The 23,714-nt window shown below is 46.5% G+C and overlaps 1 protein-coding gene across 4 annotated transcripts in view; it reads right to left on the bottom strand.

Moving 5' to 3' along the window:
- The window catches only part of HIVEP3 (HIVEP zinc finger 3), a 640,787-nt gene that overhangs the window by 71,602 nt on the left and 545,471 nt on the right, over positions 1-23,714 (bottom strand). For 3 of the 4 annotated variants that reach the window (XM_031962331.1, XM_031962332.1, XM_012546000.3), the window contains 4 exons: positions 21,458-21,522; positions 17,932-18,009; positions 10,521-16,239; positions 241-386 (listed from right to left, as the gene is read on the bottom strand). In XM_031962331.1, the coding sequence (XP_031818191.1) occupies positions 241-386; positions 10,521-15,725 (5,351 nt within the window). In that variant the 5' untranslated portion in view covers positions 15,726-16,239; positions 17,932-18,009; positions 21,458-21,522. Of the gene's footprint in view, positions 1-240; positions 387-10,520; positions 16,240-17,931; positions 18,010-21,457; positions 21,523-21,602; positions 21,814-23,714 lie in introns of those variants that run through there. The other variant, XM_031962333.1, reaches the window with a different exon arrangement.

A 23,714-nucleotide genomic window follows, 5' to 3' on the forward strand; every position in this document is an offset into this window, starting at 1 on the left:
CCTAACAGGAAGCCCTCCTGAGGTTTGCTGAAAGCTGAAACATTGGAAGCCCAGGAAGCCTATGGCGGCGGGCAGCAGCAACCGAGGGCCAGTGTGGTTCGGAAAGGCACCTCTGAGCACCAGCTCCACAGAAGCCTTCTTGGCCAGACTCAGGCTCCTCTTCTCCACCCCCAATCCACATCAAAGACAGAGTGCATCTCCCCTCCACAGGAAGAGCCTCAAGACAAATCAGCATCTTACCCTCCTTCGAAGATTTTGATCCTCGCCGGCTCCCCTCTTTTGGAGGCAGGGGCATCCTCCTCAGGCTTCCCTCTCTTTTCCTCTTCCTTCTTGGTTCGAGTTAGGTCTTTCCGACCCTCGCTGGAGACCATCGAAGGCAGATGAGCCTGTAGCACCAGAGAAATAACAAAGATGGTTAAGTTTTCAGGTGCAGACACCACCTGCTTATTCAATCAGAAATGCAAAAGCCACAGGGTGCAAAGGAAGCCAAAGACAGCAGACCTTGGTACAACCCTAAGCAAAGTGAATGACCTAGTGAGAATTAAGAAGTCAGTCCCTGATTAGCTCTTGGCACACAGTATGTCCTGTTGGTGGAGTTAGAAAATATGATGAGAGTCCTTTGTCATCATCATCATGGCCATTGTAACACTTAAATGTTTACAAAGTGAGATATATATATATATATTTTTTTTTTTGTTTTGTTTTTGTTTCATTTGGCCCTTATAACAACTCTGAGAGGTGGTACTATTATTATTCCCATTTTACAGGATGGGGAAACTGAGGTTGAGTGAGATTAAGTTGACTTGCACAAAATCACACAGCTACCACATAGGGCCAAACAGAAAAATGGCAAGAGCTCTTCTACTCTTTTGCTCATCAGATACTCAAAGGTCGCTGTCATGCTCCTCTCCCCAAGGCTTCTCTTCTCCAGCTTAAATATCTGAACTGTGGTGAAGAACGGACCTCAGGAGCTTAGGAGAGATGCCATATAAATGGAGGAGCTTTGTGAGGATTCCACGAGAGAAACAGTTCTGGAGTTGTCAATGTCTTGGGAATATATTTTTTATATGCGGGCCTCATAACTACAGTCTGTCTCATGGAAGTTGTATTTAATTATAGGAGAAATATTTGAACTCGGTTCTTGATCCATTGTGCCACCAATCATAAATCCATTTAATACTTCACCTAATACTAATACTTCATCTAATAATCAGGCAGCCAGCAGGATTCTAGTTTTGTGGGGAGGGGCTCCTGGTTGCATCTGTTGGAGAAGATTAAAAACCCCCAGAGGCTGGACCTGAGTTAGTAAAGTAAGTCAGTGACAGGAGGTGAGAAATGACTCTAAGATTTTTCTGAAAGAGGGAATGGGGATCCAGGGGAAATTGTGAAGCCATTACAATACCCATCACTAGAGTAACAAACAATGGGAAGCTTCAGGGGACTCATCTCTAAAATGGGTATAATAATATTGATCCTATTTAACCTCATAGGATAGTTGTGAGGATCAAACATGATAAAGATTATATAATTCCTTCATAACTATTAAGGATATGTATAAATGAAGTCAGAAAGACATCAGTTAAAATTTTGTCTTACATCCTTAGTAGCCATCATTCTGGGCAAATGACTTCATCTGTAAAATGAGTATAATGAAAATAGCACTGTTCTAAGCACTAAGGATACAAAGGTAAGACAGGCAACCACTTCTCAGAATTGTTGTAAAGATAAAATAAATTATCTGTAAAGCGCTGGCAAATCCTTAGAACAATATATAAATGCTTTTTATCTAGCACTTAGTATAATTTCTGGAACACAGTAGGTGCTTAATAAATACTTGTTGACTGATTGGCTGAAAGATGACCCTGGATTTCTGACCATACCAGTACAGAGCTTTAAATGCTGTCCTACCAAGGTAGACAAGCTCAGGTAAGGTTCTCAAGACAGAATGTGTGTCTGTTATCCAAGGACCAGCTTAAAGAAGTGTAGCAGTGGGATAAAGAGTAGAGTTATTTTCAGCATCACTCAGAGGCCATCTCAAACCTACAAGTGGAAAAAATTCCCACACCAACAAAATCACAGGATCCTGATGTCAGGAAGTAGGTACAAAAATAATATTGACTTCGTGATCCAAAGAAGTTTTTTTTTTTCAGTGCTTATTAAGTGCCCAAGCATTGTTCTAAGTGCTAGGGATATGAAAATGACACAGGACCTGCCCTCCAGGAGCTTACTTTCTAAGTAAATCCAGGTCTACGATTTCATCAGTGTGGATTTTCCCTGAATGAAGCAGGTTGAAGCTTTTCCATAGGGTCTTCATGTGTGGAGGGTGTCAAAGAAAATGGATTATAGGGGAATTCATTCTTTAGTAGAATATCAGCTCACTTTGCCTTTGTATTCCCATTCATATCATAATGTCTTGCATATAGTCACATATGCAAGACAATACTTATTGGATTGGAGTCTGGGTTAGTAACGAATTTCTTCAGATTTAAGTGCCACCTTGAGTAGAAGGTGTATAATCTATGGGCCAGATATGTTTAAAGTCCTTCTAGTTCAGAAGGACCTGTCAAAGCTTATGCTTCATTGGTCTAGTCTTTGAAAACCACAGCATAAGAGGACTTAATATAATTATTATTATGATCAGTCATAATTACCAAATATTATTGTATTTGATGTCAGTATTAGTGAAATTAATAAATTATTAAAATTTAAAATTAAAATTAGTAAATTAGTAAAATCAGCATTAGTAATAGCCTGATTTACAAAGAACTTTTCACAGAACAGTTCTGTAAGGCAGGTAATAAAATTACTATCTTCATTTCATAGATGAAGAAGGGATGCTCAGAGAGGTAAAATTACTTGCTCTCAGTCAAATGAATGGGAAATGGAAGACCTGAGACTTAGTCAAAGACAGATAAGTCTTTAGACGCCAAAGTCCTTGTTGTTTCTATTATATCCCTAGAGTAAGAGTTGTTAACTTTTTTTGTGTGTCATGGACCCTTTATGACAGTTTGGTGAAGACTAGGAACCCTGTTTCAGAATTGAGTTTTAAATATATAAAACAAAATTCATAGTATTACCAAAGAAATCAATTATGTTGAAACACAATTAACAAAATAGTCTAAAAAGAAATTCAGGGCCTCTATACCAAGAATTCCTGCTGTAGTGTCTCAAATAATGTGCAAATATGATACCGACCAGATTATGATTTAGGTGGGTGTAATTCAGCACCCACACAGACAGTACCCAATAGGTGAGGTCTTGGTTTCCAACTGGTCTTTTCTCTAGGAGAGTTGACTAATATAAGCTTTCATAGGGCTAAGATCAAGATCAGGGTGAAGAATACCATAAGAGCCTGAATTTCACCTACCATTTAAATAGGAAGGTCCATTGGGCAGAATTTTGGAAAGCTAGGGCTTGGAGAACACAGTTACACTCAGGCAGAGGTCAGTCCCTGTAGCTAGAACAAAGTCATGGCATGTGGTCCTGATGTGACTCACTCCCTCACCTGGTGCACTGATGAATTATCAGTGGATCAAACAGTTTGGTGATCATTTCTGAGTATGTTAAAAGAGCTGGTTTATAATCCCTTGAAGGCAGACACTGCTTTTTAAAATAGTCTTATGCATCTTGTACACAATAAAAATTTGACAAATTCTGAGTGGATTGGATTGGGCGCTTCATTTATGAACACTTAGAGAGGGGCACGATGATCATTATGGGTTCATCAAGAGATGGGCATGCAGATTCACCTTATTTCTCATTTTAACTGAGTTTTAAGAATGCACCTGGATTTTTAGCAAGGCAGGTCACTTATTGCTATCATCAACATTATTATAATTATTATTCTACAATTGTGGAGAAGATGGGGAGATGTGGCATAGATAGCATATAATGGATTTGTAACTAGTTGCATAATTGAAACCAAGGAAGAGATTAATGGATCTCTGCCAGTCTTGAAGGAGTTAAACAGAGCAGTACTCTAGGCTCTTATTCCTAGCCTTTTTTAGTTTAATTTCTTCATCAGTGACTTAAATGAAAGCATATCAATGGAATGCTTTTGGGAGCTGGAAATGGCATGAAGCGAGTTGTGACTAGTAAAGTGAATAGCGGAACTGGGATCTAAAAAAAGTAATGAGCTGAAATTTTTAAAAAAATCATTGAATATGGAAGATGAGTTAAAAAAATTTAACTGCAGAAGAATAAGATGGTAGATGCCCAGTGGGACTAGGGAGGAGAACACAGGAAAGAGACTGGTAGGTTGGGTAGATGATAAACTCATCATCATCCACAATGGGATACAGCAACAGAAAAAGCCAACATGGCAGCCCTTACATGGCCTGACATCCAGATTGGGAGAAGTGTTCATCCCACTTTTTCTGCCCTGGTCAGGCCATATCTCAAATGCCCTGCTCAGCACTGGATGATACATTATAGAAAGGATGGTGACAATATGGAGGGTGTACAGAGGAAGGATGATAAGGAGACGAGAGAGCCAATGTCATAATGAGTCTTGGGCAAGGCAATTGGGGATTATTAGCACAGAGAAGAAAAGGCTGAGAGAGTGACATAATTACTGGTAATTGGGTAAAATATTGGACTTGTTCTGTTGATATCAAGAGAGCAGGGCAGAGTAAAAAATAGAAGTTATAGAAGCAGATTGCCGTTTATCTTAAAGGGCAAAACCCCACTTTTCTACCATAGAGCTGTCCAGCAGTCTTATGGGCTGCACTGGGAGGACAGTTGGTCTCCAGAAGTAGAAGATGAATGAGAACCACTTGTTACAAGTGGAATAAAAGGGACTGTCACTGCTCAGGTAGGGCGTGGATCAGGTTCCTTTCAATAGCTGATATTCTGTGGCTTGATGAATAATACCTGCTTTTTTCTAACATGCTGTAAAAGGCACTGCTTTGAATGAAGAAGGAATCATTGGTTCTGATATCTGGAATCTTCCTCTACTCAAACCCACTCGCACAGTCTCAGGGATGTGATCATTCAGAGTCAGGATCAAATGTAGAAGGATGCACCAAGAAGGGAGGGTACAGTTCCTAGTGTTCCAAGTCTGATCCCTATCGCTCTGCATCTGGATAACTTAAATGAGATCTACTTCTATTTCAGTCCATAACAGAAAAAGAAATCAACTTTTCCTTGTAGATCTATCTGGAAACTTGAAGGGCTAGGGATGGCAGCACATAGCTGATGTCCCTGCTACCAGAGGAGGCTGACTGGTGGGTCACTTAAGTTTGGAAGTTCAGAGGGACCAAAGCTGATTGAGGGGTCTGCACTAAGTCTGGCACCAGTGTGATGAGCCCATACTGTGAGTTAGAAAAAGGAGAAGTAAAACAGGTCAGAAGGGGAGCAGGTGAAAGCTCCCATGTCAATTAGCAATGGGGATGGAGTCTGGGAATGGTTCCTGCACTTAGACAATATGGGGATATTCTATTGAGGAGGAGGAGGAAGATGAAAAGGGAGAGGAGAGGGAAGGGAGGAGGAGAAGAAAAGAGGAAGAGGTGGAGAGGAAGGGAAGAAAAGAAAAAGGGGAGAGGAAGAAGAGAAAGGAAGAAAAAAGTCAAAAGGGAAAAGAGAAAGGAAAAAAAAAGGTAAAAGAATGCTCTAGAGCAGGTGCAGAGAGATGGCATGGGATAGGATGGGATGAAGAGACAGACCTACCTTGGGTGAGATGGCATGGGATAGGATGGGAGGAGGAGACAGGCCTACTATACAGGAACTCAGCCACAGATACATTGGATCTTAGCTGAAAAGGATCCAAGCATATACTGTAACATATTTAACATATATAGGACTGCTTGCCATCTAGGGGAGGGGGTGGAGGGAGGGAGGGGAAAAATCGGAACAGAAGTGAGTGCAAGGGATAATGTTGTAAAAAATTACCCTGGCATGGGTTCTGTCAATAAAAAGTTATTATAATTTAAAAAATAAATAAATAAAGCTGGAAAAAATTAAAAAAAAAAAAGAAAAGGATCCAAGCATGGGTTCATCTTGTCTACCTTCTACCTGTTATTGGGGATCTTCTCTATAAAATTCCCAATCAGTGGTCATCCACTTCCCCTTGAAGACCTCCAGTGACAGGGAGTTCACTTCAGGCAGCCCAGGCTACTTTGAAACAGCTCAACTTGTTTGAAGGTTTTTCCAAGCTGGGTCCCATGTATGTCACACCCACTATCCCTAATTCTGCCCTGAAGTGTTCCTAGAAGGATAAATCCAATCCTTCTCTCATGTGGCCTAGCTTCAAATACTAGAAGATAGACCTCATTTCTCCTCTTCATCCTCTTTTCTCCAGGCTAAACACTCTCCATTTCCCTCGAGGATAGTCTGGGTATATAAAATTGTGATTTTTAGATGTGATCTGATTTGAGCAGAGGACAATGGGACCATTCACTCTGGATGCTATGTTGCTTGTAATGCAGTCTTTTGGGCTCCAGAAGAAAGGGAAGTGCTATCTCAATATCTTTGGCCCTAGTCAGACTACACCTAAAGAGAGTACTGTATCTACTTCTGGCTACCACATTGCATTGTAGAGGGGGTGTTGACAAACTCAAGAAAGGGACAGTCAGGAATGAATCCTGTTCGGAAATCAGTCACCAGAAGAGAGCCAAGGAACTGGGAAGGGAGCATCAAAAAAGATTAGGGAGTTTGTACCTATCTAGATTATAATAAGTCTTACTTGTGATAGGACAAAGGGGCAGTGGGAAAGAGCTGGCTGGCCTTCCTGGCTTGTTTTTGCCTTTAAATGTCCTCTTGACTATGACTTTTAAGATGGGAATACATCGTTTCATCGCCATGAAAGACAAGAGGTTTCCTGCCTTCTTTAACTCTATGGGCTCATTCCTTATTAAAAAATGGATCACGAATGGCCTAGCCACTGGAACCTGGGAATAATGTGATGCTGACCTGTGAAGTCCTCGTGATGGCGTTCATAGGCAGTTGTATGAGCGTCAAAGAGCCCTGACCTTCCAAAGCTCTTTAAAAAGGAAAGAGATGATTGTGGAAAAACAAAAAGGAAGAAGCTTATTTTGAATGGTTTCCATATGAATAGATGAGGGGCCACTGAAAGCATTTGCTTCTGACCAGCAGGGCCAGGGCAAGACATTTCTGTGCCTCTAGGCAGGTTTTAACATTGTACTCCCTTGGGTTATTCCACACTGGAGATTCTGAATCATTCCTGTGATACACAGCAAGATGATTTATTACAACATAAACCCCGTTGTGAAGGTCATGGAGAGTGGAATTTTCCGGAATTAAAAATAGGTATATTTGTTCTCTAATCATTTGAGAAATCAAAATTAAAGCAACTCTGAGGATCCACCCCACACTGATCCGATTGGCAAAGATGACAAAAGCGGAAAATGATAAATGTTAGAAGAGCTGTGGGAAGCCAAGTACACTACTGGTACACTGTTGGTGGAACTGCAACAAGTCTAGCCACTTGGAAAGTAATTTTGAACCATACCCCAAAAGCCTTTGTGACATCAAACCAGTGATACCACTGTGAAGCCTAGGCTTTGGAGAGATCAAAGAAAGCAGGAAAAAACCCATACATACAGAAATATTTATAGTAGTTCTTTTTTGTAGAAGCCAAAAAGTGGAAACTCTGAGGGTACTCATCTATTGGGTAATGGCTGAGAAAAAAAAATGTGGTACATAAATGTAATGAGCTCCTATTGCACCATAAAAAATGATGAAATGGACAATTTCTGAGAAAACTGGGAAGACCTTTATGTCATACCGACTCAGAGTGAGGTTATGACAATATTACCAAAAATAAAAAAACACACACAAAAAAAACTACCCTACTTTGAGAGACTTGGGAAAACTCTTCACTACCTAGTAATAAGCCATAAATCTAAGAACTGATGAGGAAACATTGAACTCTTCCCGGTCAGAGAGACAATAATTAGAATTAAAAATGAAGAATGAAGGACACATTGTAGGATATGGCCAATGGAGGAATTTGTTCTGTTGGAGCTAGCATATTTGTTATAAGAATTTTGGGGTAGGGGGAGAAGCAGTGGGAAAGAGAGATAATAATATGCTTTTCAAATTAAACAGATTTTTAAAACAAAAAAATACAAGTGCTTTATCAAGAATCAGATTTTTTAAAATGTCCTTCATTGTACTTTCCATGTGTGTTGAGTTTGAGGCATTTACCAGCTTTGGCTACCACAAGCCCCGGCTCTGCTCCCTAGGGATATTTCTGGCATTGGGCAATCTGGTAAATCAACAAAGGGGGTGAGGATTAGGAATTTTGGAAAGGTAGGGTTCCCAAAGAAATCTTTCTGGGTACAGTTCCTCTTGGAAAAAACAATATTTATTTAACAGGGCATTTGCCAGATCAAATAGGACTAAATTAGCTCTCTCATTCAATTTTCTTCAATTAGCTGCTTGCCCCTCAGTTTTCTATTGGTACAAAAGTAAGTGGGGAATCACCCATCTTGGCAAAACCCAGTGATTCTACTTTGTAACTTTCCCTGGAAAAGTGGATAATATGGCCCCTTTGGCAGGGGTTAGGAACCCCTACATAGTGACATGGGCATTCATTCCTATGGCTAACCATTCAGCAAACAAACAGCATGCGAGGCCTTCAGCTATATTTCCCAAAGGGGGCTCTCCAGGCAAGGCTAGGGTCCTGACCAAGATACATTCAATAAGCAAGGAAGAAAGTGAGCCCAGGACACAGAAAGCAGAGCACCAAGTGCAGCTATGCCCATGGCATTGTGAAAAGAGCTCTGGCTCTTGAGTGAGAGGAGCTGGGTTCAAATCCTTTCATGCTCATTAACTGCATGATCTTGTGCAAATCACCTAACTTCCCTCTACCTTAGTCTTTTCAGTTGTAGAATAGGGGAAATAATAGCACCTACCTTCCTTATTATGAGGATCAAATTGGATACAATTTGTAAAGCACTTAGTACATATGTACCTGATATGTAGTAAAGAAATTAATAAATATTTGTTCTCCCTCCCTACATCTCTTTGTCTCTGTCTCTCTCTGATTTTCCTCTCTGTCTCTCTCTCCCCCTCATCCCTCTCTCTCTTCCTCTGCTTCTCTCTTCTCTCTGTCTCTGTCTGTCTGTATGTATCTTTTTCTTTTTCTCTTCTCCGCCCCCCCACTTTCCTTCTTATGATCCTGGATTTGCATTGAAAGAATCCTAGGAATACAGAATTTTTGAACTAGACAAAACTTTAGAAGGCATCAAATTCACTCCTGACATTTTACAGGGGGAGCAACTGAGCCTCAAAGAAATCTAATTACTTGACCAAAGTCACATAATTAGTAAAGGGGAAAGGACTTAAACTCAGGGTCAGGAATGTATGTCTGCGTCAGGGGATGTCCTCTAACTTGGGATCTTTTGAGGTTCCCCTTTTTTTTTCTAACAACAGCTTAGAGGAAGAGGAGGAAGGACCCCCATCCACCCAAACAGGGCTGCTTTCCTCAAACAGTAGTTCCCTATTTACTTAGTCGGCTGATTAGCCGACTCAGCAGACCTTCCAATGGCCTCATCCCTTATAGCCATCTCATCATTTTCTGGAGCAAAGCCGCTAACTCAAGTAACAGAACTCTGAGCACACAGAATTTGTCAAGTAGGAAATGAGTTCATTTTACTGAACCTAGAGCCTCACTGTTAAGGAATTCTCAGCCTGGAGTTACTCCATGTGTCAGATGGCGGCCCCACCTAAAAAAACAGAAGCCAGCTCTATTAAGAGGAGAACCAAATACCAGAAGGGATGAGGATGAAGGTTAGGAGTTTATGGGAATAGAAAATACTTCAGGGATTCTAGGGGATAGTTGGAGCAAAGTGGGGAGGGTAAAAGGAGGATTAGGGAAGAAAGAAGACAGCAAAAGCATTGATGAGAAAGGGTATGATTTTGGATTCAGGAAAGAGCTAAGAATTTTGAAACCACTGCAAAGCAGTCCCATTAACCAAACTTTCCAGCTCAGTCTGCTGGGGGAGTCATATCCTGTTTCCCTTGCCATCCACCCCCCATAATGCACCTCTACTTGGATAATGGAAGTCAATGGGAAAACAGTGTTTTCTTTTATAGAGAGCCAGCTCTGCTAGGATGCATATTCATACCTATCCAGAGAAGAAGCATAAACTTCTTTTATATGGGGACTCTCTATCAGGAGAGAAAGTTTACACTGGGAACTCACTGATGCATGCATGGGCCCTGGGGTTGTGGAGAGACATGTTGGACTAAGTAACACGACTTAAAGTCCCTTTTAATTGCATGAGTCTGTGAGCCTTTGCTCTTTCCGTCACATCTTTGTAGCATGGGAAAAATTCCAGAGCCACTTATTAACCTTGTAATGACCTTGGATAGATCCCTTCCCTGGACCTAAGTATCTCCATCTATAAAATGAAGGGAGCGAGCCTGATGGTCTCTACAGTCTTACCGTTCTTAGCATAATTCTATGCAATCCCCTTTCCTGACCCAAGGCCCCCTAGGGAGATCACATTATCAGACTAGTTAGAGATGACAGAAACAAACATGATGGTTCTTACCTCTGTCATTCGGGGCTTTCGGGAGCTGGACGGGACAAGCCTTCCTGTCTCAGGATGTGGAGCCATGGCCATGGTGTAGGTCTCTTTGCTGACCTTCTGCTTGGACCTCAGGAGGGACAGAGCTGCTTTAGTAGATACCCCAGGCAGGTTGGGGTTGTACAGACTTATACACCAACCAGCATAAACAGAGGACCTCCTGTCTGCCTGCTGGACGGGATTTGGCTTAATGTAGTTTAAATAGCACCAACTGACATTAGTGGTCGTATGGAGACTGGGGAACTGTAGTACCTTCTTGGTGTCCGTACCTTCCCGGGATTTGGCTGTCCTAGGAGAAGTGGAGGAGGAGGTGGGAGGAGTCTTCGGTGGATGGTCAGTTAGGTCCTTGGAGTCTTCTTTCTTCACTCCCTGCAGTGGTGACGGTCGCCGGGATGACTTTCCAGGTGGCTGTTTTGATGCCTCCAAACCCGGAGCTCCTGAATGAGGCACCCCGGAATAATGACAGGGAGGGCTTTCCTTGGGAAGGGGCTGAGCCAACGATGAGCTAGGGAGCGTCTCTTCCTCCCCACGGCCCTGACTGGGGCCCCCAAACTGGACCCTCTCTTGCCGCTTGCCAGCTTCAGCGCTGGCAAGGATGGTGCTGGCTGGCCTGAGCAGTTCGAGCTTCTCTTCGGCTTTGGAGCCCTCCTCCTCTTTGACCCTCTTCTGCTGCTGGGTCTCTGTGGTCAGTTCTAGGCTACCGGCAGGGGACAGCACACGCTTGCTGCCTCCTGCGGTGGAAGGGCTTCCCTCCAAGCCCAAGATGCTTTCCGAGGACAGAGAAGAGCCTTTCCTCTCTGCTAAGGGCAGAGGCACCCTCAGATAGGGGGTTGGGAATCCCCTTCTTTGCTCCTCGCTAATGTGGGCCAGCTCTAGACCTACCCCGGGAGCTTCTACACTGCCGACCAGCGTTCCTTTGGCCGGGTAGTCATCGAACTTGGGGAGCACGAGGGAGGACGGGCTGCACTGGGACTGAGTGACCAAGATCTGAGAAAGAGTTGTATACATCACGCTTCCATAGGAGGGCATGTGGGTCTGGATTCGGACAGGAACGACCAGAGAAACTGCAGGGTCCGGGCAGGAAGGAACGGCCAGCTGGGGGGCTGATGTCGATACTGGAGGGCTGGCGGCACGGGTCACTGGATGCAACCGGACGTCGGTGCCGTACTCTGTGCTAGGGGAGAGGCCGGAGGGCCCCGTGAGAGGGGACAGGCTGGATTTCACCGGGGGCAGATGGGCACCAACCTCCCCGGGCAGATGAAGGGCAAACTGAGATTGCAGAGGAAGGAAGAAGCCTGAAGAGAGAGAGGAGGAGCTGGGATGGGGCATGGGAAGGAAGGAGGGGTGCTGACGGAAAGGGAGATCAGCTGGATGAGGTATGAGCTGGTGAGGCATGTGGAGCTGACCTGGATGGAGGACAGCTGGCTGGAGGGGAATCGGTGGGGTCTGAAATAAGGAAGGGGGGAGTGGGGGCATAGAGTACGGAGCGGGGAAGAGCTCTGGCATAGCTGGCGTGGAGAATAGCTCTGAGGTCTGTCCCGGTGGCGGGAGAAAGTGTTGAAAAGAGAAGAGGGAGACCGGAGGAGGCAGGTACGGTTTTTCATGCAGGGAGAGCTGTGGAATGGGTGGGTGGAACACTTGGAGGGCTTCGGTGTAAGGCGGGCTGGACACCAGCTGGGGACTGTCCTTCTGCTGGCTCTTAGCACTGAGGTACCCACCATGGGAGGAGGAGGAAGAAGAGGAGGAAGTGGTGGTGGTAGAAGCTGGGCAGGTAGAGGAAGAGGAAGGTTGATGAAGCAGACTTTTGGCAGAAGATTTACTGGATGAAGGGAGCAGCTCCTCCACTTCGGATCTCCCTTTGGGAGCTGACTCTGGCTCGTGCTCTGGATGCCGACTCAGGGAAGCCTGTCTCACCAGAAAGCATTTTCTTCTTTCGGGGGGCGCTGATGGGGTGGGGATGCCTGGGGTTGGAGGTGGGGCCAGAGACAAACTCCCATAGTCGAAGGACTTGCTGCGCGTCTCAGATATCTGAGAAGGATGTGACACATTGGGGGACTGCTCAGAGGCCGACCTGCGCATTTCTCTGGAGTGGTGAGGGTAGCTCGGAACAGTCAACATGTGGCTGCCGAAAGACTTGGGGTGGCTTTCAGAGGAAGGACCTGGAGCTTCTGTCTTCCCATGCTCTTCCCTTTCAAAGGATGCTGAATGGCTGGAGCCATGGGACACACTGCTTTCCAGGCTGGGGCTTCGGGTCAGGGAGACTGACTCAAAGCTGGACTCCCCCGAAGACTGGGCCATTTCCGCCAGGCGCAGTCTCTTTTTCTTGGGGGGGAGCTTCTCTGCGGGGAGCTGGGCAAGCGTTTGGCTCCGCTGAGGCCACTGAAATTCCTCAGTCTTTTCGGGTTCTTTCGGCAGGGGTTCGGGGTCTGTGTCCGGCCTGTCAGGTTCTTCAGTCACCAAGATTTCAGGAACCTGGATATTAGGCTGGCGGACTAACCTCGGCTGCAGGGAGTGGGAAGAGCGACTATGAGGAGCGGCTGCTGGCTGTGATGGGAACTGGGACAAAGCCTTGTCCTCTCCTTCCTGGTGGCTCTGCTGCTCCGGAGGGTCAGGTTTTTCAAAGGAGCTGGTGTGCTGGATGACTGAAATTTCCGTGGAGATTTTTCTTCTCTCCTTCCCAGACTCAGAAGTCGCCACTGGTTTGGGAGTCCTCGGATGGAAGGCCATGGTCCCCTCCAGGGATGGCACCGATGGAGCTGGCTCTGCTGGTGGCTTGGTGGGCTCCTGCGGGAGGTTCAAAGCAGCTTCTGAGAGGGGCGGATTGGCGAATTGGCTCCCAGGCCCCACGGAGGAGTGACCTTTTGTTGACTCAAAGGAGGGAGGGTCTTCGTCATCCCCAAGGCTCTTTTCTTTCCGTCTCTTCCTCAATGGTGTAAGTTCTAAACTGGTCCCCAACTTATAGTGCATCATCTGAGACCAAGACTCGGGCTCCCCTTGACTCTTTTCCACTTCTGAGGATGGATGGGCACCTGTGGCAGTGGGCTTGGCCAGCTGCAGCTCTGAACAATAGTATTTTTTATGGGCCTCATAATTGTCCCGTTTCTTGTACCGAGCCCCGCATATGTTACACTCGAAGGTTATCCCTTTGGCTTTGGAGCCTTTCCGGGACTTTTTGGTGAGTTCGCTCTCCTTAACTTCTTTCTCTTCTGTCGGTTTGGAAGTCATGTCCTTGGGGCCTAGCCCAATGTCCTCCGAGCTGTATTCCCCTCCCAAAGGGAGCTCGAAGGCAGGTTGGCGTTTCAGCGTGCGAGGGTGGGAGGTGAAGACCTGGCTGCGGCTCAGGGTGTCGGACTCACTGATGTGGTCGTCGAAGGAGTAGCTACCTCTGAAGGTGTGCGGGGAGCTGATGGTGCAGGTGGCGGAAGGCATGGAGTGACTCCTCAGGAGGGGCGCAGGCTCGCTGGAGCTGGAGGGCAGCTGCTGCAGGGAGAGGAGTGATTGTTCCGCCTTGCCTTTCTCCCCGTGAGAGAGCAGAGTTTTGGTCGGGTCCAGCTGAAACGGGTCTCGGAAAATCCCGGCCTTGGGGGACTCGATGCTGCTCCGGCGGGACAGAGAGCTCCTCCTCGGCTTCACGCTGTCTATTTCGCTGGTGTCCACAACTGCTTCGTTAATCGTGATCAGCTTCGTGATGTGTTCGATGACCTGCGTCCGGGGCACGGAGATGGGGCCCAGGCTGGGTTTGTCATCCGCTGAGAGGGGCAGCAGAGGCTGGGTGGCCGCGGCCGTCAGCATGGCCGTCCGCTGCCCGATCCGGCCACATTTGCCAAAGATGATCTCGGCGTAGGATTTGGCGTTGGTGTTGGGAGGACTGATCTGCTGCTCTGCACTCTCTGACCGCGAGAAGTAGCCCGACTCGGTGCTCCCCTTGCTCCCGGGACTGAGGAAAGCCTGCTCATCCATCACTTTCTTCCTCTCGCTGAGCCTCAGGGCGAGTTTCTGTTTGATGGTGTGAGTGTCCTCCGCTTTGTGGCTCCCTGAATGCTCCGATGATGACGACAACGGTTCTGCAAACTGGGGGCTCTCCTCGAGGGACTGGGAGGTGCCAGAATGGGACGAGGAGCACCGGTCGTGGCCGGTCCCGTGGCTGCCCGCCACCCCGTAGAGGCTGCTGCCGAGGAGGGTGTGCTTTTGTCTGGGAGACAGGTCGGCTGCGTGGCTGGACGTGGTCCCCGTTTCCTCCTCGGAGTCCGTACTCTCTCCTTCAGTGGGCTCCTCGAATTCCTCTCCTCCGATCCTTTCCATCTCCAGGCCCGGAGGGTACATCTCAGCCCCGATTCCCGAAGCCAGGCCCGCTTTGATCCGGTGTGCATGGGACTTCCGATGTTTGTACAGATTGCTTTTGGTTTTGAAGGAGAAGCCGCAAGGGATGCAGGGGTAGGGCCGCTCGCCCGTGTGAGAGCGGATGTGCTTCTGGAGCACGCTGGGCTTGGCGCAGGGCCGGCTGCAGTACTGACAGATGTACTTGCCCGGCTTCTGAGGTTTCTTCTCCTTTTTGGGCGGTTCCTCGGCCTGTTTCATAGACATGTGCGAGGCACGAGGGATGTAGACTTTGGGGAGGGACTGCAGTTCCTCGGGAGGGATGATGGTCGGGTGGGCGGGGAGGAGCTGGCTCTGAGAATGGAGCCCGGGAGTTACAAAAGAGGGACCTGCTCTGATTGGCTCCACTAGCTGCCACGTGGGCCCTTCCAGGAGGTGCTCAGGTTTGCCTGGCGACATAAATGCTGGTGACAGAGGGTGTTGAGGGAGCTGCGGGATGTGGGGTGGGCCTTCCACAGTAGATCTTTTGGGGGGCTTCTGGTGCCCCGTTTTCTCCTGAGACCCCTCCCTCAGAACCAGCGGAGGCCCCTGAAAGTGCTGCTGCTGGGAAAGGAGCTCATGAAGGGGTGTGGCCGGGGAGGAAGTAGAGCTGCCCTGGAATGGAGCTGGAGTTGGGGCCGGAGGCGGAACCGGGGCGGGAGCCAGGGATGGAGCTGAGACCGCAGCCAGGGATGGGGCCGAGGCTGGAGCCGTGGAGGGGCCACAGGCTTGCACGGCTTCTCCTTTGGGAAGCCTCTTTCTGGGACTGTCCTCCGGTGTCTGAGCACTCTTGACACTTGGCTCAGGATCCATGGCCTTATCAGAGAGGCTGGGGATAATGCTATTTGGGGAAGGGTGGACGGGGCTTCATTTACAAATGGCCCACATGCCCCGGCTCTGCCTGCATTGGAGGAGAGATGGGAAGCCAGAGGTGCTTCCAGAGGGTCTCTTACTGAAGTGTTGCTGGCTACTATTGAACTAAAAAATGCATGAGAGTCAGAAAAAAGCTCCCCCTGGCGAAGCTACTTCAACGCCTGGCAATAGGCCAGAACTGTGAGGCCGAAGAGTTTCCTCATGAGCTTGGTTAACGGTTTGAACCTGGCCATCTTGTTTCTGGTGACAGCAGCACCCTCAGAGTCAGGAGGCAGCCCACGACATGTCTGTCTCCTTGGTCTTGGCAAGTCTTTGTAAATTCAGGACAGTCCAGCTCATGTCATTAGCGAAGCTCTTTCCCACAGGATAAGCAAAATAACACTGAATGGTGAGGGCTGGTCCCTTTGGATTGGTATTGGGAACTGGTGGTCTTGGGCAAGAACGTCACACTCTTCTGGAATCATAGGATCCACAGTGTACACAGGCAGACCCACGTGTGAACACATATTCCACAGACACAGACATACACAGACATACACAGATGCATCACATCCAGATCCCACACAGACATATAGCACACATACAGAAGCATATGTATCCCATGGAGGAAATGTATACCATGGAGGTATATTATACCACACACCCATCAAACAGGTAAAAACACACACCGTCCACAGGATACACAAAGACACAAACACAAAAACAGTCAGGGACATTGACACAATACATACACATAGACACACAAACAAAAACACACCAGAGAGAGAAGGGGATGGGGGAGGAAAAAAGAAATCATTATAACATCTTTAAAAGAGTTCTGAAGTTATGACTTTGTTCTTATAAATTTTTGTCCTCTACAACCCTCACAGATACAATAGGATACTCTCAACTGTATCCTGCCTTCTCCTGCCCATGTCCCTTCTTCCCCTCCCAGCCCTCACTGGCTTTACCATGAGTGATTCACACATTGCTAGAAGCTCCCAAGTCCAAGGTTGGGAGAGCTGGGGACAAATGAAAGCCACCATTCTGTCCTCCTTCCCTCCCACCGGTGCAGGTGGAGCCACCCATGGTTCCCTTCTGCAGAAGATACTGGCCATGTGATCCCAGCCAAATTATTTAATCTCTTAGCTTCAGTTTCTATCTTTGAAAAATGGGGATAATAATAACACCCACCCCATAGGATTATTGTAAGGATTGCAAGAGATGATGTAGGAGAAATGCTTTGCCAGTTTTCAAGCTCTATGGAAACCAGAACTGCCATTATTAGAATGATGAATTTACCTCCATGTGTATTCCTAATCCCAACTCCTGGATGATCCCAGGAGCCTTAGGATCTGAGGATCTAGACTGGAAGTCTATAATTCATCCTCCTTAGTTAGAGTTGAGGAAACTGAAGCTCGGATATAGGATGGGATTTGACCAAGATCACAGTGGCAGGCTCAGGTAAGTCTCAGAATGAGCCAAATTTAGAACCCCGTTTTCCCAAAGTTTAGAGTCCTGCTGTGGTCAGGAGAGCACATGGCAGAAGAAGCCCCATGGGCACAATTTTGCCCTTATTGGGCACAAGACAGGACTTAGGGCCACCTTCATAAGGGCTGGGCATTTGAGTAGGGAAGAGAGACATCATGCAATGAGTGACTCACTCACTGTCAAGAGTATAGCCAGCCAGGGATTAGCTTTCTGCTTCTTTCTAGCACCACTGAACATTCCTCCCTGTCTTGCTCTCCATTATCCAGTCCAACTGGTCTTTCCTCCATCCCTCACATCAGAAGTCACCTCCCATCTCCTCCTCCTGGGCCTTTGCACTGAGATTCTCCCTGCTTGCAGTACACTCCCTCTTCACCTCCATGTTACAGAAAACCTTTCTCTTCCAGACTGCTCAAACACCCCCTTCTAGGTGAAACCTTTCCTGGTCTTCCCCAGCCTCCCCGCCCCCCAAACTGCCACCTAGTGAAGCACTTTGTGCTAGTTTTGTGTTGATTCTCTTTACATGTCATCTATGTTTCTACATCTATACACTGGATTCTCTGAGAGGCTCTAAGCCCTCTGAGAACGGGACGACTTCATTCTTTGTACTTGTTTGTCCGGGCTCATTCCTGGCATTGGGAAATGCTTATTGATCGGTTGATTGATTGATTGAACTTACGCCCATGGGTCACGACCTGGTCCCTGCCTCTGGTTCCTGTGGGCTGGGGGCAGTCAGAGGCTGCATCCCTGAAGAACTCTGTGGGGATGAAGCGAACAGAAGCTGTTAACATCAGACTCAGGAGAAACTAGAAGGTTCTTTACACATGGAGAAAGGAATGAGGAACAAGGGAGGCAGCCTGGAAGAGGCAGCGTGGTGCACGAGCCAACAACACCCAGATCCATGGGAGTCCAGGATTTCAATTTGCAAGTGACCCAACCCCTTTGTTCTACAGGGCAGGATGCCACGGATCAGTGAGAAGACTCGATCTAGATCCTCAATGACACCTTTCTTTTGGTCCCCTGGGATGACCTCCTTGTCACAATGCTGAAGACAGGGGGTGATGCTGATAGCATTTATTGTTATATTTTAAGGCATTCAAGGCACTTTACTCATATGATCTCATACCATCCTGGGAGGAAGGTTCTGTTATTATACCCATTTTACAGAGAGCACTGAAACAAACTGAGATCAAGTGCTTGCCCAGAGTCACACAGCTATTAAGTGTCTGAGGCAGGATTTGAACTCACCTCCCTGATTCCAGGTCCAGGACCCTATCCACTGAGCCACCTAACTGCCATCTACATAGAGAATTCTAGTCTCAGACTTGTTCTTCCCTTCAGGCAACATCATCAATCCCCAGCAATGAAGCACCACGTGCAAAATCCCCTGGGAAATGTTGCAATCATAATTGTGTTGGAGAGAAAGTGTGATTTAGTAGTTAGAGATCTGAATTCAAAGCCAGAAATGCCTGACTGGCCATGTGACCAGGAGGGTCATTTCACTTCCAGCTGCTCCTTTAGTTAAGGGGTCTTCCCTTCTTGTGGGTACCTTGATGCCCTTGGACTCCCTGGGGAAGCCCATGAACCCCTCCCTTCTCAGAGCAATATTGTTAAAGGTAAAAAATAAAACACATCGGGAACCAAAATTGGTGGAAATAAAGATGTCATTTTGGTGCCTCAGGATCTTGGCTATTTTCTCCCAACCCTGGCTCTTATCACAGGGTAATTGCTAAATCATGAGTTCTTCATCTGTAAAATGGAGATTTTTCTTACACTTGCACCCTCCAAGTGTGGCTGTGAAGAACACAAAGGGCAAACCGTCCCACGTGTGGGTGAGATGGGAGAGAGACAGCATGGAGGAGGGCAGAGGGTGGGGGGTAGCATCCATCTGTTCCTCTTCAGATCTAGGTGCTATTATCCTTACTCCTCCCTAGGTCAGGGAGGGTTGGGGAGCAGCATTTGTTAAACACTTAGCTCAGTGCCGAGGCACTGTGCCTAGCACCAGGGATACAGAAAAAGGCCTTTCAAAGGGCAGTGTCTGCTCTCAAGGAACTTACATTTTAATGGGAGAGGCAAGATGCAAAGGACTGTGTACCTGTGAGATATAGTATAAATGTAAGTAATCTTAGAGGGTTACAACTGGAATCATGCCTCTTGACCAATCAGGAGGGTTCTTCCCTTGGCCCATTAAGGTGTAGCATTCTCTATTCTGTCCCCTTGAGGGGTCCTGATGTAGCAGAAAGAGAGAAGGACATGGAGTCAGGGGAGAACCACAATTGCTCCGATCTTCACTAAATAAAAGACCATAATCCAATCATAAAACTTTGCGCCTCAGTTCCCTCATCTGCAAAATGGGCATAATAATACCTACAGGACCTACCTTTCGTGGTCCTCCTGTTGCTAGGATTTCCATATGGTAACTTCAGAATTATGCTGTATATATCTAATCTCTTCTAGCTCTGATACTCTCTGTCCCAAGGTCCTTTTTAGCTATAATATGTTCCGAGAATCTACGTTTGATTTCTGGAGCGGCTGAAGGAGTGTTCAAGGTGCCATTATTCTGCTGAGTACAGCTTTAAGTGATCCAGATTATGAGACAAAGAGCCAGAAATAGGAGCTGGTCTTTCCCCAAGTGTGGAAGCAGGGCTCTCGGGAAGTCTGGGCTTTCCCTTGCTCAAGGGTATTCTGCGTCTCCAGAAGTGGTTTCCTTGGCTCCACACTGTGGGGACTCAGGTGTGTGGAGCTAAGAAGGAGATGAAATGTTGATATCACACAGCCCATGGAGATGCAACTGTCACTGTCTGCTGAGGGCCGTGGAAGCCGCTTTATGGAAGGCATCAGAGTACCAACATTTATAAAGGGAAGTCACTTAGATTTAATGAGGGCTCTCCCCGTCATTTCCATTCAGGGCAGTGGCCAGAGCTGGGGGGCTTCCTTCAGAACCCCTAGAAACAGAAACTGCTGTCGCTTCTCTATAGATACTGAAGGGAGAGGCTCTGGTCATCCCGCCCTACACTTTGGGGTATGATCTCCAGGAAAAATGATCCTTAATTTTGTCTGTGTCCCTGCCCTCTCAGGCAAGCTGTTGAAGCATACAAACCACTTCTGGGAACATTGGTTTTCAATGCATAAAAATACAATAATACATGGGATGATAAAGGAAATCAATTATATTCAAATAGTTATCAAATTAAAGGGGAAAAAAAGGTCACAGACCCCAAGTGAAGAATTCCTGCAAGTTAAAGTCTCCTAGTCACACACATCTATGTGTTCTCATAGAACATATGGTAACTGTAGAATTATGCTGTATATATCTAATCTCTTCTAGCTCTGATACTCTCTGTCCCAAGGTCCTTTTTAGCTGTAATATGTTCCAAGAATCTATGTTTGACAGAATTTCTGGAACGGCTGACAGAGTGTTCAAGGTGCCATTATTCTGCTGATGGCAGCTGGGTGGAACAGTTGATACAGCCCTGGGTCTGAAGTCAGGGAGACTCATCTTGCTGATTTTTTCCCCAATGACAATTTGATCTAGGGCAGCTAGATAGTACAATAGACAGAGCATGGGACCTGGAGCCGGAGCACCCGAGTTCAAATCCAGCCCCACTCTTGGGAGACAACTCCTCCCAAGCTGTTCTAGGACTTAGCTGTCCTTCACAAATGCTTCTAGACTCATTGTTGATTGGTGGAGTGTCCTCTCATGCACTTAAGTGTTTCTAGCCCTTCCCAGGTCTATCTTATTTCCCTTTATTTTCCCTCACAGGTCTGTCTAGTGCTAAGCACAGTAACTGGCACATGAGGCTTTTGATAAATGTTCATTGATTGGTTAATTGTCATACATATAAGCACTTTTTTCTCCTCACTAAGAGGTGTGTCTGATAGTTTGAAATAGAGAGAAAACAATCAAAATCATTATTGGAAGATCCTAATAAAGACATCTTTTTGGCAGCCCTTTTCTTCATAAGTTTGTTATGGGGAGTTCCAGAACATGGAGGCAGATGGGGAAAGGCCTTTTAACTATCTGGCTCGGATTTGGGGAAGAATGGAACGTAACTGGGAGATCCTTTGAACAATGTTGGCCACAGCTCTTAGGCTGAGCAGAAAGAATCCCTGAGGAGAAAATCCAATTCCACTCTTTTCTCTGCTCAGGCCAGAGGACAATACCTTTGGCTTGGCTGCACAGAACTAAAATTGAAATGGCTTACAGCGAGATGTATTTCCTGGGCTCCCGGATGTGCACATTCTCTGCCAGTAGCAAATTTAACTCCACCTGTGAAAACAACAGCATCAGTTACTAGAGAAGCTGAAACAAGTGTGGCTGGAGGAGTCCCCTTGAAACATCCCCCTCACCTGGACCCCCAAGGATGTGGTAGGTCCTTCCATGTGTGTTGCCGAACTCTTAGGTCAAGTTTCTATCCCAAGCTCTGGTCCCATGGGCTACTCTCCTTTCTGGATGACAGTGACAAAAATGAAACATTTCTATGGTTTTAAAGATTGTCAAGTACTTTTCTGCAAGGGCTATTATCCCCATGTTACAGATAAAGGCCTGGTACATGGTAAGTGCTTAAAAAGTACTTTATCTCCCTCCCTCCCTCTCTCTCTTTCTTTTTTTTCTCTCTCTCTCTCTCTTTCTGTTTCTCTCTCTCTCTCTCTCTCTCTCTCTCTCTCTCTCTGTCTCTGTCTCTGTCTCTCTGTCTCTCTCTCTGTCTTTCTCTGTCTCTGTTTCTCTCTGTGTGTGTGTCTCTGTCTCTGTCTCTCTGTCTCTGTCTCTCTGTCTCTCTCTGTCTCTGTTTGTCTCTCGTCTCTCTCTCTCTCTCTCTCTCTCTCTCTCTCTCTCTCTCTGTCTTTCTCTGTCTCTGTTTTTCTGTGTGTGTGTGTGTGTGTCTGTCTCTGTCTCTGTCTCTCTGTCTCTGTTTCTCTGTCTCTGTCTCTCGTCTTTCTCTCTCTCATTCTCTTTCTCTGTCTCTCTCTCTCTGTCTCTCTGTCTCTCTCTCTGTCTGTCTGTCTCTCTCTCTCTCTGTCTGTCTCTCTGTCTCTCTCCCTCTATGTATCCATCTACCTCTATCAATCACCTATCCTCTACATCTTAATCTGTCTTGATATCTCTATTTAAATATCCTCATTTATATGTATCTATCTAAATATATATTCATCTCTCTTTCTATAGCTATCCACCTACTTCTATCTGGGTCTCTCTGAGTCTCTCTATCCATCTCTATCTATGTATCCATATACCATTATCATTTATCAGTATCTATCTAAATGCCTATTTATCTTCTTTTATATACCTATTTATCCATCCATCTCTATCATCTCTCAATATTTCTATTCACCCACCTCTTTCTTTCTCCACCTCAATCTCTACTTCTTTATATATCTATTTATCTCTTTGCTCTTTCCTTCTCTCCCCCCAGTCTATTCATAAAGGGAACAGAAGCCAAAAGTTAAATGGCTTGACTAAGGTTACATCATAAGTAGCAGAGTCAGGATTTAAAGATGAGCCTCTCAATTCTAAGTCCAATGCTCATTTCTCTCAATACTTTTTTCAATCAATAAACATGCCATTAGTGCCTCCTTTGGGCCGGGTTCTGTGCCTGGCACTGAGGAAGCAAAGACAAACCCAAAGTGTTCCTGCCTTCAGGAAGCTTACATTGTAATGAAGGAGACAATACATACGTATACAAGCAGATACAAAGCTCCCCCTTCCCCCTCCTACATCTTCCCCAGGAAATCTTTTCTAATTAATTAGCTCTAACTCCAATGGTACCAAGCTCTCCTCAGCACTTGGAAACCACTCTGATGGTGAAATATCTGTGGTCCAGGGAAAGCAGCCCTGGATTCAGAGGACAAGAATTTGGGTTTAAATCCCAGGTGTCTGCCAGGTACCACTTCTCACTTGTGAATTTTATCAAAGGTTTGGGACACTGACCCCAGAGCCCCGCAGCTACACCCCTAGGTTCTTGCACTTGCTGACACATTGTAGGCAATGTGAGCTGGAGGTCAGGGATGCCCCAGCCCTCTTCCTTGTGTGCTGACTCGCTGTGTGACCACGGCTCAAGTAACTTCCTCCCTCCAAGCTTTCTTCACCCTCAGATGGGGCTAGGCCCTGCACGACCAGCTGGTAGGGCTGCTGGGATGAGATCATGTCTGGTAAAAAGCTCTCGTTCTCTTCCAGATCTAATGACATTTGGTGAATCTGAGCTGAGGCTGGGGGAGCTCAGGCCTAGGCTGTCAGGAGCCCTGGATTGCCGATGACATCAGCCCTGAGCAGCGGGGAAGGCTTCCAGAGTCCAGCCTCAATTAGGGAACACTCAGACCTCGTTGAAAGCTAAGGAGGGACAACCCCGGCAGCTTTTGGGCTGTGGAAAGAAGGTCAGGCAGCAAGACACAGGAGGATTCGGGTACTCTCAAGTCCTTCTAGAGTGGTTCACAAACATTTTTGTTTCAGAATCGTTCTTACGT

The sequence above is a fragment of the Sarcophilus harrisii genome, chromosome 3 (assembly GCF_902635505.1).
Source record: "Sarcophilus harrisii chromosome 3, mSarHar1.11, whole genome shotgun sequence".
Lineage (NCBI taxonomy): Eukaryota > Metazoa > Chordata > Mammalia > Dasyuromorphia > Dasyuridae > Sarcophilus > Sarcophilus harrisii.